Raw genomic sequence first — 12,623 nt, 5'->3', positions numbered from 1 at the left:
ACCTGAGAGTCCTCTTGACATGCGGGCTCTTCGAGCTTCACAGGAACATTGAAATGAGGCCCGAGGCCCAAGAGCCTTGGGCCTAAGAACACAGGAACAGGAGGAGGCCATTCAGCCCCTCAAGTCTGTTCCGCCGTTCAATAAGACAGACCATGGCTGATCTGCGACCTAACTCCATATACCTGCCTTTGCCTCATATCCTTTAATACCTTTGGTTAACCAGAATCTATCAATCTCAGATTTAAAATTAACAATTGATCTAGCATCAATTGCCGTTTGCGAAAGAGTTCACCATTGGGGCTGGATGGTTTGCAAACCACACCCCCCGCATGCTCAAAAATAGCCATGGCCAAATTTCTAGGCCATTATCCACTCACCCTTTAGACTCAACAATTACAACTTGCGGCTGTGACCTATTGAACTATTTCCTATATTCTACCTCCCCTACTTCTAATACAAAGCTGCAGCCAAACTAACAAGTCATGTAAGATCAGGTTACTCGCACAGTTTAATTCGTAATATGGCCTCCCTCCCTTCCCTTCCTGTGTCCCTCACCACACTTGCTGTTCCATGTTCCTCTAGGCCTTCGCACGTGGCTGTAGAACATTGACAGAGGAGGGATTCTGTCCAGCCCCTCTCCTCATCTCGCTCACCAGCAAAAGTGAATGGCATTCAGAGGTGGGGTTATCCCAAGCTCCATAGAGCAAGTGAAAGGGCCCCATTGCAGAACTTGAGTACTATGTTCAGTCCTGGTCACTGAAGCTCAAGGGAAATATCCAAGTGTACAGGAAGGTAAAGAGACCGAATCCTACTCTTAGGAGGTCTGAGTTTTAAGGAAAGATGCCTTTTCTATATGGATTATTCATTCTTGGCAAGGCGGCATTTATTGCCCATCCCTAGTTGCCCTGAGAAGGTGGTGGAGGGCCTTCTTCTTGAACTGCTACAGTTTTATACAGCCGAGTGTCTTGCTCGGCCACTTCAGAGCGCAGTTAAGAGTCAACCACGTTGGTGTGGGACTGGAGTCAGATATAGGCCAGACCGGGTAAGGACGGCAGATTTCCTTCCCTAAAGGACATTAGTGAACCAGTTGGGTTTTTGTAATCCGATAGTTTCACGGTCACTTTATTTAAACTGATACCAGCTTTTTTATTTCAGATTTCTTTTTCCCAAACTGAATTCAAATTCCCAAACTCCCAGTGAGATTTGAACTCTCGTTCTCGGGATTATTAGTCCAGTAACATAACCTCTACAGTGTTGGCAATCTCTTCCACAATAGGGGCAATGATCCTATCCTCACCCGCTCAACCCTCACCACCCAGAAGCGCTGAAGTCAATTGCGCGACCCCGTACTCTCACCATGGCGGAGATCAACAAGATCAGCGCAGACCAGGGATTCTGGTTTAGCACCACCGGGGAAGCGCATCTACCCTCTGAGCCTTCAGGGAGCTCATCTACCCTCTGAGCCTTCAGGGAGCTTGAACTCAACACTCTCCGCACAGTTACCTTCAAAAACAGTGAGAGACCCACCTGTGGGGAATCACTGCATGCACTCCTCCAATTCTGGCCCCTTGAGCATCCCCAATTTTAACCACTCCACCATTGGCGGCCATGCCTTCAGCTGCCTGGGCCCTAAGCTCTGGAATTCCCTCCCTAAACCTCTCCTCCTCTCTTTCCTCCTTTAAGATTTTCCTTAAAACCTACCTGTCAGGAATCTTATCATTCATGAAGAAATGACTCATGAAGTAACACTGGGCGGCCAGCTGGTGGCGCCGTCCAAGGAGTATAAATACTCGAGCGTGGGCCCAGCTTGCTCAGGACGTTTTTGTAACCAGGAACTAGTGATGTAACTAGAATCTCATGGTTGTGAAACAGTTGATTAAAGCCTTGTTTATACTCAAACCAAGCACTCAGAAGTCTTTTTACATCACGACCTCTTTGACCAAGCTCTTGGGTCACCTGCCCTAATATCTCCTTATGTGGTTCGGTGTCAATTTTGTTTTGATAATCGCTCCTGTGAAGGGCCTCGGGGGACGTAAAAGCCGCGATATAAATGCAAGTTGTTGCTGTAGTATAGCTCGCTTACCCAAGGTGTCACAGGGCTCGTTCTTCCAGGAGCAGATGTCCAATCCGGTAAGCAACACAGCGTGATCGTGACGCCTGCCATTCTTTCCCATCAGCCCAGACTGCCACTGACAGAAGCTGTTCAGCGACTGGTCCGCGTGGTGGTTGATCACCAACCCAGGCTGGAAGAAGAAACCAACACAACCCAATTTTTTGTTTCACTATTAGTTCTGCAACTGCAACGAGCGTTAATTATTGTTACAATTCTACCCAACACCAAAGGCAATCTGCTTTACAATTAGCCGAGCAGAACAGTAGGGGCCACATATTTTGACGGCTTCGTCCAATTAGCTCCTTCCTCTCCTGGAGGCCTTCAGGCATGTCGCCCAAGTGGCCAATCTTCATAGCTGAGCCTCACACAGTGAGCCTCAGGAGAATACTTGGCCCATGAGAGGACATCGCAATTGAGCCAATCACACACACAAACACACACACATTCTGGAAAAGAACACCAGATAGTAATCAGAAGCATAAATCTCTGCTGATTCATTCCCCTCTCTACCTGGGGGAATGCAACGTATATACTTGGGAACGTAGAAGACTGCAAAGGACTATTGGGGTCCACTTAGCTGGTCCCAGACGTCCAAACATCCCATCCCGTACTCCATCTCTCATACCCCTCAATCTCCTTCTCCGGCAAATATCTAGCCACTTCTTTCCCAAGTTGTCCGTAACTGGCTGCCTCCCCGGGCATTCTGTTCCAGTGCCAGCCGTGCCTCGCGCGTCTGAGTCAGAAGGTCGTGAGTGCAAGCCCCACGCCAGAGACTGGAGCAGATCACCTGCATTGTCCGAGGTGTGGTCCTTTGAACGGGACATTAAACTGAGGTCCTGTCTGCCCTCTCAGGTGAGTGCTAAAGATCCCATGACACTGTGGACGAAGAAGAGCAGGGGAGTTCTCCCCAGTGTCCTGGCCAATAATTATCCCTCAACCAACATCACTAAAACAGTAACTAGACTTCGAGAATATTTCAATGGCTATGAAGCACTTTGGGACATCCTAAGGATGGTGCCACGTAAGTGCAAGATCTTTCTTTTATTATACATTCACCATTTTCTGTTTGATCGGAATTGCTGGTTGGCCTTCCCTCGCCTAAGCTGGAGTTCGTACCCTCCCCTATAGAGTTGGTGATTATCTCAAACATATGTTCGGTTTAGCTATACCCCTTCAAGTGTAGGTCAGAAGGTAGGAACATGAAAACCACCTACTGGATCCTGCTCCAGGAGCAATAGGCTCACAACCACAATCTTGATGTCACTTCCTATGGTGCCATCTTTGAAAAGACTGGAAACCTGTTGGGAAGAAGTCAGTGCGTCACTGCCTACAATTACATAGAAATTACAGCACAGAAACAGGCCCAACCAGGCCATGCGGGTCTTTATGCTCCACATCAGCCTCCTCCCACCCCTCTTCATCTTACCTCATCAGCATAACCCTTCTATTCTTTTCTCCCTCCCGTGCTCATCTAGCTTCCCCTTAAATGCATCTACGCTATTCGCTTCAACCACTCCTTGTGGTAGCGAGTTCCACATTCTCGCCACTCTTTGAGTACAAAAAGTGTCTCCTGAATTCCTTATTGGATTTATCAGCGACTGTCTTGTACTTATGGACAACGTTCCCGCTAAGCAGCGCAGCCGCGAGGCGGTCTGGAGGTCCCCCGCAGGGTGCTCACTGGCTTTTACGAGGAAGAAATCGCGCATGCGCGAAAATTTGAATGGGCCGGGTGACGTAAGAAAACTACTAGGCACTTGGTCTAAGCGTTAAACAAAGCTTTAATCAACTGTTTTACAACATGGAGGTCTAGTTGTGTCCTTCACTAGTTCCTGTTAAGAATGTCCTGCGCAAGCTGGGCCCGTGCCCGAGTATTTATACTCTCCCTGGACAGCGCCACGCGTAGGCTGCTCAGTATTATTTCATAAGTCTTTCTTTCATGAATGACTGATTCATGTCACCGGGCAGCCAGTTAAAGGGGCCGCGCACGGGGAAAAAAAATGAGAGGGAGCATTGTTAATGGCCCCGAGTGTTGGTCTCCCCCACAAGTGGACACAGCTTCTCTACACCTACCCTATCAAACCCCTTCCTAATTTTAAAAGACCTCTATCAGGTCCCCTTCTCAGTCCTCTCTTTTCTATAGAATAGAGCCCCACAGCCTGTTCAGTCATTCCTGATCGGTTTGCATCAGTTGTCTCCATGCTGAGCTAAAACAGAGAAGCAGGAGGCAAAAAAAACAACAGCAGCTGCTTCACACCTGTGGAAGATGCAATGAAGCAATTATGGGCCGTCCCTCACAGGTTAAATAAATCTCACCGTGACAGTGCCGGCAGCAATATTCTGCTTATCCCTGGAGGGAAAATACTTCTACACTTTTAAATTTTACAATTTAACGGAGGACTGTTTCCTCCTGTAATTCTCCCATCCCACGTCTCCATATAAAGAATATAGAATAATTGTAAAAATATTTGCCACTATTTTTTTGACAAAAACAAAATGAATTTCCTCACCCAATGGGCAACCCTGTAGGATTGCTTTGCCTCCAGGCCACCCTAGTGAAGTCATAGGAACAAGAGGAGGCCAGTCAGCCCCTCGAGCCTCTTCCACCATTCACTTAGATCATGGTGGATCTGTATCTCAACTCCGTCTACTCACCTTGGTTTCGTATCCCTTCATACCCTTGATTAACAAAAATCTATCAATCTCAGTTTTGAAATCTTCAACTGACCAACCTCCGCCAGCCTCAGCAGCTTTCTGGAGGAAGCGTGTTCCGGATTTACACTACCCTTAGTGTGAAGAAGTGCTTCCTCACATCGCCCCTGAACGGCCTGGCTCTAATTTTAAGAGTTCTGCCCCCTTTGTCTTGGACTCGGCCACCAGAGGAGTCACTGTTGGGGAGGAGTTGTGGGAAGCTCTCAGAGCAACTCCATTCAACTCAACCGAAGTTACAACTTTAGACCAGCCCGAGAGATAAGCCTCAACCCCCCAGGAGAAGGCACCAAGCTCCAAACTTTGCCCGGATGTTTCAATGGATAGCGATCAAGAGCAGGATCGATACCCTCCTTGACCCAGGGACACTGAAGCCGTTTGCAATGCCGCTAACAGCGCCCTGGCAGTAGCGGCCTGCACACTCCACAGGGCTTGTTTCAAGGATGCTGTAGGTCTTGGCAATCAAATGCTCAAATGCCGTCTGAAGCCTTCAATATATTATTGCCTCGCAAGCCTTACCGATCTATATCTGGCTCTATACCAATTTTCCCTCCAAGTCGCACACCATCCTGACTTGAAAATATATCGGTCGTTCCTTCATCGTCACTGGGTAAAAATCCTGGAACTCCCACCCCGACAGTGCCGTGGGAGTACCTTCACCACACGGACTGCAGCGGTTCAAGAAGGCAGCTCACCACCACCTTCTCAAGGGCAATTAGGGATGGGCAATAAATGCTGGCCTTGCCAGTGACGCTCACAGCCCATAAACGAATTTTTTAAAAATACCAACGAAATCTGCATTACTTATGTCCCACCCTCTGCTCTTCATGTGTGACCTCAGCTCAGTGTACATCCATTCATTGCCTGCTTGATTGTGATGTATCGACCTGAACCGGGAATCAGTGCTGTTCCTCTCCTCCTGTTCTCCGCCAATAGAGGTGGCAGTGAAAGGGCCCTACGAAAACAGAACTGCTCAACAGAACGATCGACCCATTAGTTTTCCCCCCTTTCTTCCAGTGGCCAAGTGTCAGATTTCAAGTTGGAAACTGGCCGCAGCAGCGCGATTGTAACCAGCAGCTCACCGCGTGAAGAACTGCAGACCCGCACCCCATTAATACTCTAAAACCATAGCGTGCTGCAGACTCCCTTGGTTGGGATTGCGGCCCCCTGACAACAAGTTAAGGAGTAACACCCACTTGTAGCTGATTGCACACGAATTTCCGACACTGAAAGAAAAAAGGCACAAAGGAAATGGCCGCTATGGTCCCACCGCCATACCATGTTCATCACGGTGAGGATGTAGGTGGTGATGTTCTCCCTGCCGTGTTTCTCCAGCATCTTCTTGTCTGCCACCACCAGAGTTTCGACAGTCAGTCCCTGGCTTTTCCGGGAATTCAGGATGGAGCGTTTCAATCTGCTCCTGGGGCTGTATTCGTCGGACAAGATGTGGATATCCTCTACTGGAGGTTGAGGCATGTCTAAGGAAGGGGTGTGGGGAGAGAAGAAAGCAGAGAACATACAGTTCCGGAGAGAAGTCAAAGTGCATTTATTGCGTTCCCCGCGCATCTCTGGAAAAACAGAACATTCTTACATCACAAATAAGGACTTGAGGCGGTCTTCGATCTAGAGTGCCGACCAACTGTAGTAAGGAGAATAAAAGAAATGTTAATCTCCTACCTTGTACTAGAATCCCGAGTATTCATCTACCTCCACAGTGACCCACCATTTCCAGGCTTCAAGCCCACCAAGGAGCCATAACGTGCAGCAGTGAACAGCTCAATGTGGCCAAGTGATGATCAGAATCATTTTGGCAGATGCTAACTCAAGGGGGACGAGAAACTTCAATACCGAGTGCGCAGCTCCCAGCTCTCAACTCTGGTCTGTATTGAGTCAGACAATCTCAGCTGGGGCAGTGACAGAATGTATAACTGACCTCAGTGTCAGAGAGAGCAGGGAAAAGAAGCAGCTAGGTCAATCTTGGCTGCTACCCAGTCACCACCCCCTCCAACCTCCCCCCCTCCACCCCCACTGTGTGTCTGGCTATCAGGCATGGGTAGATTTGCAAACAACTTGCATTTATCTCGCACCGTTAATGTAGAAAAATGCCTCAAAGCACTTCAGAGGCGTAATTAAAAAAAACATGGACGCCAACCTAAAGATGGAGATTTTAGGAGGGGTAACCAAAAGACGCGGCTTTGCAGGAGTCTTAAAGGAGCAGGGAAAAGAAAAAAGAAATGTGTGCATTTATATCGCGCCTTTCACGACCTCAGGACGTCTCAAAGCACTTTACAGCCAATGAAGGAACTCCGGCTCCGTATTGAGGTGCTTGAGACCAAGCTTCAGACACTGCAACACATCAGGGAGGGGGAGAAGTTCCTGGACTCTATGTTTCAGGAGGTAGTCACACCTATGAAATTAATTAATTCAGATGTAGTCCGTGGTCAGGGACAGGACGGTGTGACTATGAGTGAGGCAGGTACAGGGATCTAGGAGGTAGTGTTGAAGGAGCCGCAGCCCTTGCTCTTGTCAAACAGTTTTGAGATTCTTTCTCCCTGTGAGGGCAGGAGCGGGGACTGCAGGGAGGATGAGCAACCTGGCCACAGCACCGTGGAACAGGGGGCCATTCAAGTGGGGGGAGTAAAAAGAAATGTTGTAGTGGTAGGGGATAGTATCATTAGGGGGATAGATAGGGTTCTCTGCAGTCGAGAGCGGGAGTCCCGTAGGCTGTGTTGTCTGCCCGGTGCCAGGGTTAAGGACATCTCTTCTGGGCTGGAAAGAAACTTGGAGTGGGAGGGGGAGGATCCAGTTGTCATGGTCCATGTTGGTACAAACGACGTAGATAGGACAAGGAAGAAGGTTCTGTTAAAGGAGTATGAACAGCTAGGGGTCAAATTAAAAAACAGAACCTCAAGGGTAATAATCTCTGGATTATTACCTGAGCCACGAGCGAATTTGGCTAGGATAAATAAAATTAGAGAGTTAAATGCATGGCTCCAAGACTGGTGTGGGAAAAATGGGTTTTGCTTCTTGGGACACTGGCACCAGTACTGGGACAAGAGGGAGCTGTTCCGTTGGGACGGACTTCACTTGGCCAGTGCTGGGACTAGAATCCTGGCGAATCATATAACTAGGGCTGTAGAGAGGGCTTTAAACTAATTCGTAGGGGGGAGGTTTCTAGAGAGCAAATAATAAAAATGACTACGGAGAAGGTCATAGACTTAGAGGAGGAATTAAAAAACAGAGCGTGTCAGGAAGGGACAGAAGGTATGGAGTAAAAGGTAAAGTAGTAAAAGGGGAAAAAGCAGGAACTAAGTGTCACAAAACATATTTGAAAGTTCTTTATCTGAATGCACGTAGCATTCGTAACAAAATGGACGAGTTAACGGCACAAATAACTACATATGGGTATGATCTTGTGGCCATTACAGAAACATGGTTGCAGGGTGACCATGACTGGGAATTAAATATACCAGGTTATTTAGCAATCAGGAAGGACAGGCAGGAAGGAAGGGGAGGTGGGGTGGCTATGTTAATAAAGGAAGGAATCATTGTAATACAGAGAAATGATATTGGGTCAAAGGATCAGGATAGTGAAACAGTTTGGGTGGAGATACGGAATAATAAGGGGAAAAAAACACTAGTGGGCGTAGTCTATAGGCCTCCGAACAGTTGCAACTCTGTTGGACGGAGTATTAATCAGGAAATAGTTGAGGCTTGTAATAAGGGAACAGCTATAATTATGGGGGATTTTAACTATCATATTAACTGGACAAATCAAATTGGGCAGGGCAGCATTGAGGATGAGTTCATTGAGTGTATTAGGGATGGGTTTCACACAGAATCACAGAATCCCCACAGTGCAGATAGAGGCCATTTCGGCCCATCGAGCCTGCACCGACACATATCCCACCCTATCCCCGTAACCCCACAACACTAAGGGTCAATTTATCATAGCCAAATCAACCTAACCTGCACATCTTTGGACTGTGGGAGGAAACCGGAGCACCCGGAGGAAACCCACGCAGACACAGGGAGAATGTGCAAACTCCACACAGACAGTCGCCCGAGGCCAGATTTGAACCCGGGTCCCTGGCGCTGTGAGGCAACAGTGCTAACCACTATGCCACCGTGCCTTTGAGCAATATGTAACTGAACCGACCAGGGGGCAAACAACCTTAGATTTGGTCCTGTGTAATGAGACAGGATTAATTAAAAATGTCCTAGTAAAGGATCCCCTTGGAATGAGTGACCATAACATGGTTGAATTCCATATTCAATTAGAGGGTGAGAAGGTTGGATCTCAAACAAGTGTGCTGAGCTTGAATAAAGGAGACTATGATGGTATGAGAGTGGAATTGATTAGAGTGGACTGGGAAAATAGATTAAAGGGTAAGATGGTACATGATCAGTGGTGTACATTTAAGGAGTTATTTTACAACTTCCAAAAAAAAAATTCCACTGAGGAAAAAAGGGTGTAATAGAAAAGATAGCCATCCGTGGCTAAGTAAAGTAATTAAGGATAGTATCCGACTAAAAACAAGGGCATATAAGGTAGCCAAATCTAGTGGGAGGATAAAAGATTGGGAAGTCTTTAAAAGACAGCAAAAAATAACTAAAAGATTGATTAAGAAAGGGAAGATAGATTATGAAAGTAAATTAGCAAAAAATATAAAAACAGATAGCAAAAGTTTCTATAGTTATATAAAAAGAAAAAGGGTGGCTAAAGTAAATGTTGGTCCCTTAGAGGATGAGACCGGGAAATTAATGGTGGGAAACATGGAGATGGCAAAAACGCTAAACAATTATTTTGTATCAGTCTTTACGGTAGAGGACACTAAGAATATCCCAACACTGGACAAACAGGGGGCTCGAGGGGGGGAGGAGCTAAATACGATTAAAATCACTAAGGAAGTGGTACTTGGTAAAATAATGGGACTCAAGGCGGATAAATCCCCTGGACCTGATGGCTTACATCTTAGGGTCTTGAGGGAAGTGGCGGTAGGGATTGTGGATGCATTGGTAATAATTTTCCAAAACTCCCTGGACTCGGCAAAGGTCCCGGCAGATTGGAAAACTGCTAATGTAACACCCTTATTTAAAAAGGGTAGTAGGCAGAAGGCTGGAAACTATAGACCTGTTAGCCTAACATCTGTGGTTGGTAAAATTTTAGAGTCGATTATTAAGGAGACAGTAACGGGACATTTGGATAAACATAATTTAATAGGACAAAGTCAGCATGGTTTTATGAAGGGGAAGTCATGTTTGACAAATTTGCTTGAGTCCTTTGAGGAAGTAACATACAGGGTGGATAAAGGGGAACCAGTGGACGTAGTGTATTTAGACTTCCAAAAGGCATTTGACAAGGTGCCACACAAAAGATTATTGCTCAAGATAAAAAATCATGGGATTGGGGGTAATATTCTGGCATGGGTGGAGGATTGGCTATCTAACAGAAAGCAGAGAGTTGGGATAAATGGTTCGTTCTCAGACTGGCAATCAGTAACTAGTGGTGTTCCGCAGGGGTCAGTGCTGGGTCCCCAACTCTTTACAATCTATATTAATGATTTGGAGGAGGGGACCGAGTGTAACATATCAAAGTTTGCAGATGATACAAAGATGGGAAGGAAAGTAGTGAGTGAGGAGGACATAAAAAACCTGCAAAGGGACATAGACAGGCTAAGTAAGTGGGCAGAGATTTGGCAGATGGAATACAATACTGGAAAGTGTGAGGTTATGCACTTTGGCAGGAAAAATCATAGAGCAAGTTATTGTCTTAATGGCAAGAAACTGGAAAGTACTGTAGTACAAAGGGATCTGGGGGTCCTGGTGCACGAAACTCAAAAAGTTAGTATGCAGGTGCAGCAAGTGATCAAGAAGGCCAATGAAATGTTGGCTTTTATTGCTAGGGGGATAGAATATAAAAACAGGGAGGTATTGTTGCAGTTGTACAAGGTATTGGTGAGACCGCACCTGGAATACTGCATACAGTTTTGGTGTCCATACTTAAGAAAAGACATACTTGCTCTCGAGTCAGTACAAAGAAGGTTCACTCGGTTAATCCCAGGGATGAGGGGGTGGACATATGAGGAGAGGTTGAGTAGATTGGGACTCTACTCATTGGAGTTCAGAAGAATGAGAGGCGATCTTATTGAAACATATAAGATTGTGAAGGGGCTTGATCGGGTGGATGTGGTGAGGATGTTCCCAATGATGGGTGAAACTAGAACTAGGGGGCATAATCTTAGAATAAGGGGCTGCTCTTTCAAAACTGAGATGAGGAGAAACTTCTGCACTCAGAGGGTAGTAGGTCTGTGGAATTTGCTGCCCCAGAAAGCTGTGGAAGCTACATCATTAAATACATTTAAAACAGAAATAGACAGTTTCTTAGAAGTAAAGGGAATTAGGGGTTACGGGGAGCGGGCAGGAAATTGGACATGAGTCTATGTTCGGAATGGTCATGGCCCTGTGGGTAACGGAGCGGGCCCAGGGGCCGTGTAGCCTGGTTCTGCTCCTACTTCTTGTGTTCTAATTATATGTTAGATTCAGGAGATGGTTCTATTCCTGTTCCTGGCTGGGGTGGAGATCACCTTTTACAGAAGTTAAGTACTGTAGATAATATAGGGACAGTGATCTCCTGGACGAGTTTCGATCGCCGAGATGGGTCGGAGAGGAATTTCCCAGATTTTTTTTCTCCCAAATTGGCCATTGGGTTTTTTATCTGGTTTTTCGCCTCTCCCAGGAGATCACATGGGTTCGGGAGGGATGTAGAGTGATAGTAGTTTTGAGGTTAGGATCAGATCAGCCATGATCTTATTGAATGGTGGAGCAGGCTCGAGGGGCCAATTGGCCTACTCCTGCTCCTATTTCTTATGTTCTTATGAAGTGCTGTTTGAAGTGCAGTCACTGTTGTAATGTGGGAAACGCGGCAGCCAATTTGGGCACAGCAAGCTCCCACAAACAGCAATGTGATAATGACCAGATAATCTGCTTCTGTGACATTGATTGAGGGATAAATATTGGCCCAGGACACCGGGGGGAACTCCCTCTGCTCTTCTTCAAAACAATTCCATGGGATCTTTACCGTCCACCAGAGAGAGCAGACGGGGCCTCGGTTTAACGTCTCATCCGAAAGATGGCACCTCCGACAGTGCAGCACTCCCTCAGCACTGCACTGGAGTGTAAACCTGGACTTCTGTGCGGAAGTCCCTGGAGGGGGACTTAAACCCACAACTTTGTGACTCAGAGGCGAGAGTGCTATCCACTGAGCCACGGCTGACACAGTAGAAGGAGGCGGGGGGGTGTAGGGAGGGAAATTGAAGAGCGCGAGACCTAGGTGGCTGAAGGCACGGCCGCCAGACATGGGGCAAAGCAAGGTGGGGGAGCGGGGTAATACACAGATGTCAGATTCAGGGGAACGGAGAGTTCGAAGGCTGGGGGGGCAGCGGGGTGGTGTGGTATATAGGGTTGGAGGAGGTTACGGAGATAGGGTGTCAAATAGCCAGCTGCTAATCGCAGGTGAAACATAGCAGGTGAAACATAAAAATGGTTGAGGTAGGAGAGGCCTGCCAGCATCTGTGGGAACATCCTTCAGTAAGAATCAAAGTGCTCGGGAGAGAAGGTGAAAGAATTGTCCTTTTTTTTTTAAAAGAGAGATTATGGTATCTGCTGACTGCGCTAAACACTAGTGCTGTTTAGACAGTGCTAAATACTTTTCTCCGAGTGACAGGTTTCCCCGAGTTACCTCTACCTTGCTACGATGAGGCCTCATCAGACAAAAAAAAAAGCCCGAGGAAATACTTATGGG

At 46.9% G+C, this 12,623-nt stretch overlaps 1 protein-coding gene across 1 annotated transcript in view; it reads right to left on the bottom strand.

Annotated features, from left to right (window-relative positions):
* The window catches only part of adamts18 (ADAM metallopeptidase with thrombospondin type 1 motif, 18), a 293,677-nt gene that overhangs the window by 164,082 nt on the left and 116,972 nt on the right, over positions 1-12,623 (bottom strand). Inside the window, exons 3-5 of the mRNA XM_085992058.1 lie at positions 6,098-6,297; positions 3,328-3,411; positions 2,084-2,243 (exon numbers count right to left, since the gene is read on the bottom strand). Of these exons, the coding sequence (XP_085848184.1) occupies positions 2,084-2,243; positions 3,328-3,411; positions 6,098-6,297 (444 nt within the window). The remainder of the gene's footprint in view (positions 1-2,083; positions 2,244-3,327; positions 3,412-6,097; positions 6,298-12,623) is intronic.

This window comes from Somniosus microcephalus, chromosome 6 (assembly GCF_052327205.1).
Source record: "Somniosus microcephalus isolate GS21.2 chromosome 6, FLI_Smic_1.0, whole genome shotgun sequence".
NCBI lineage: Eukaryota > Metazoa > Chordata > Chondrichthyes > Squaliformes > Somniosidae > Somniosus > Somniosus microcephalus.
This window is presented reverse-complemented; position numbering and strand designations above follow the sequence as displayed.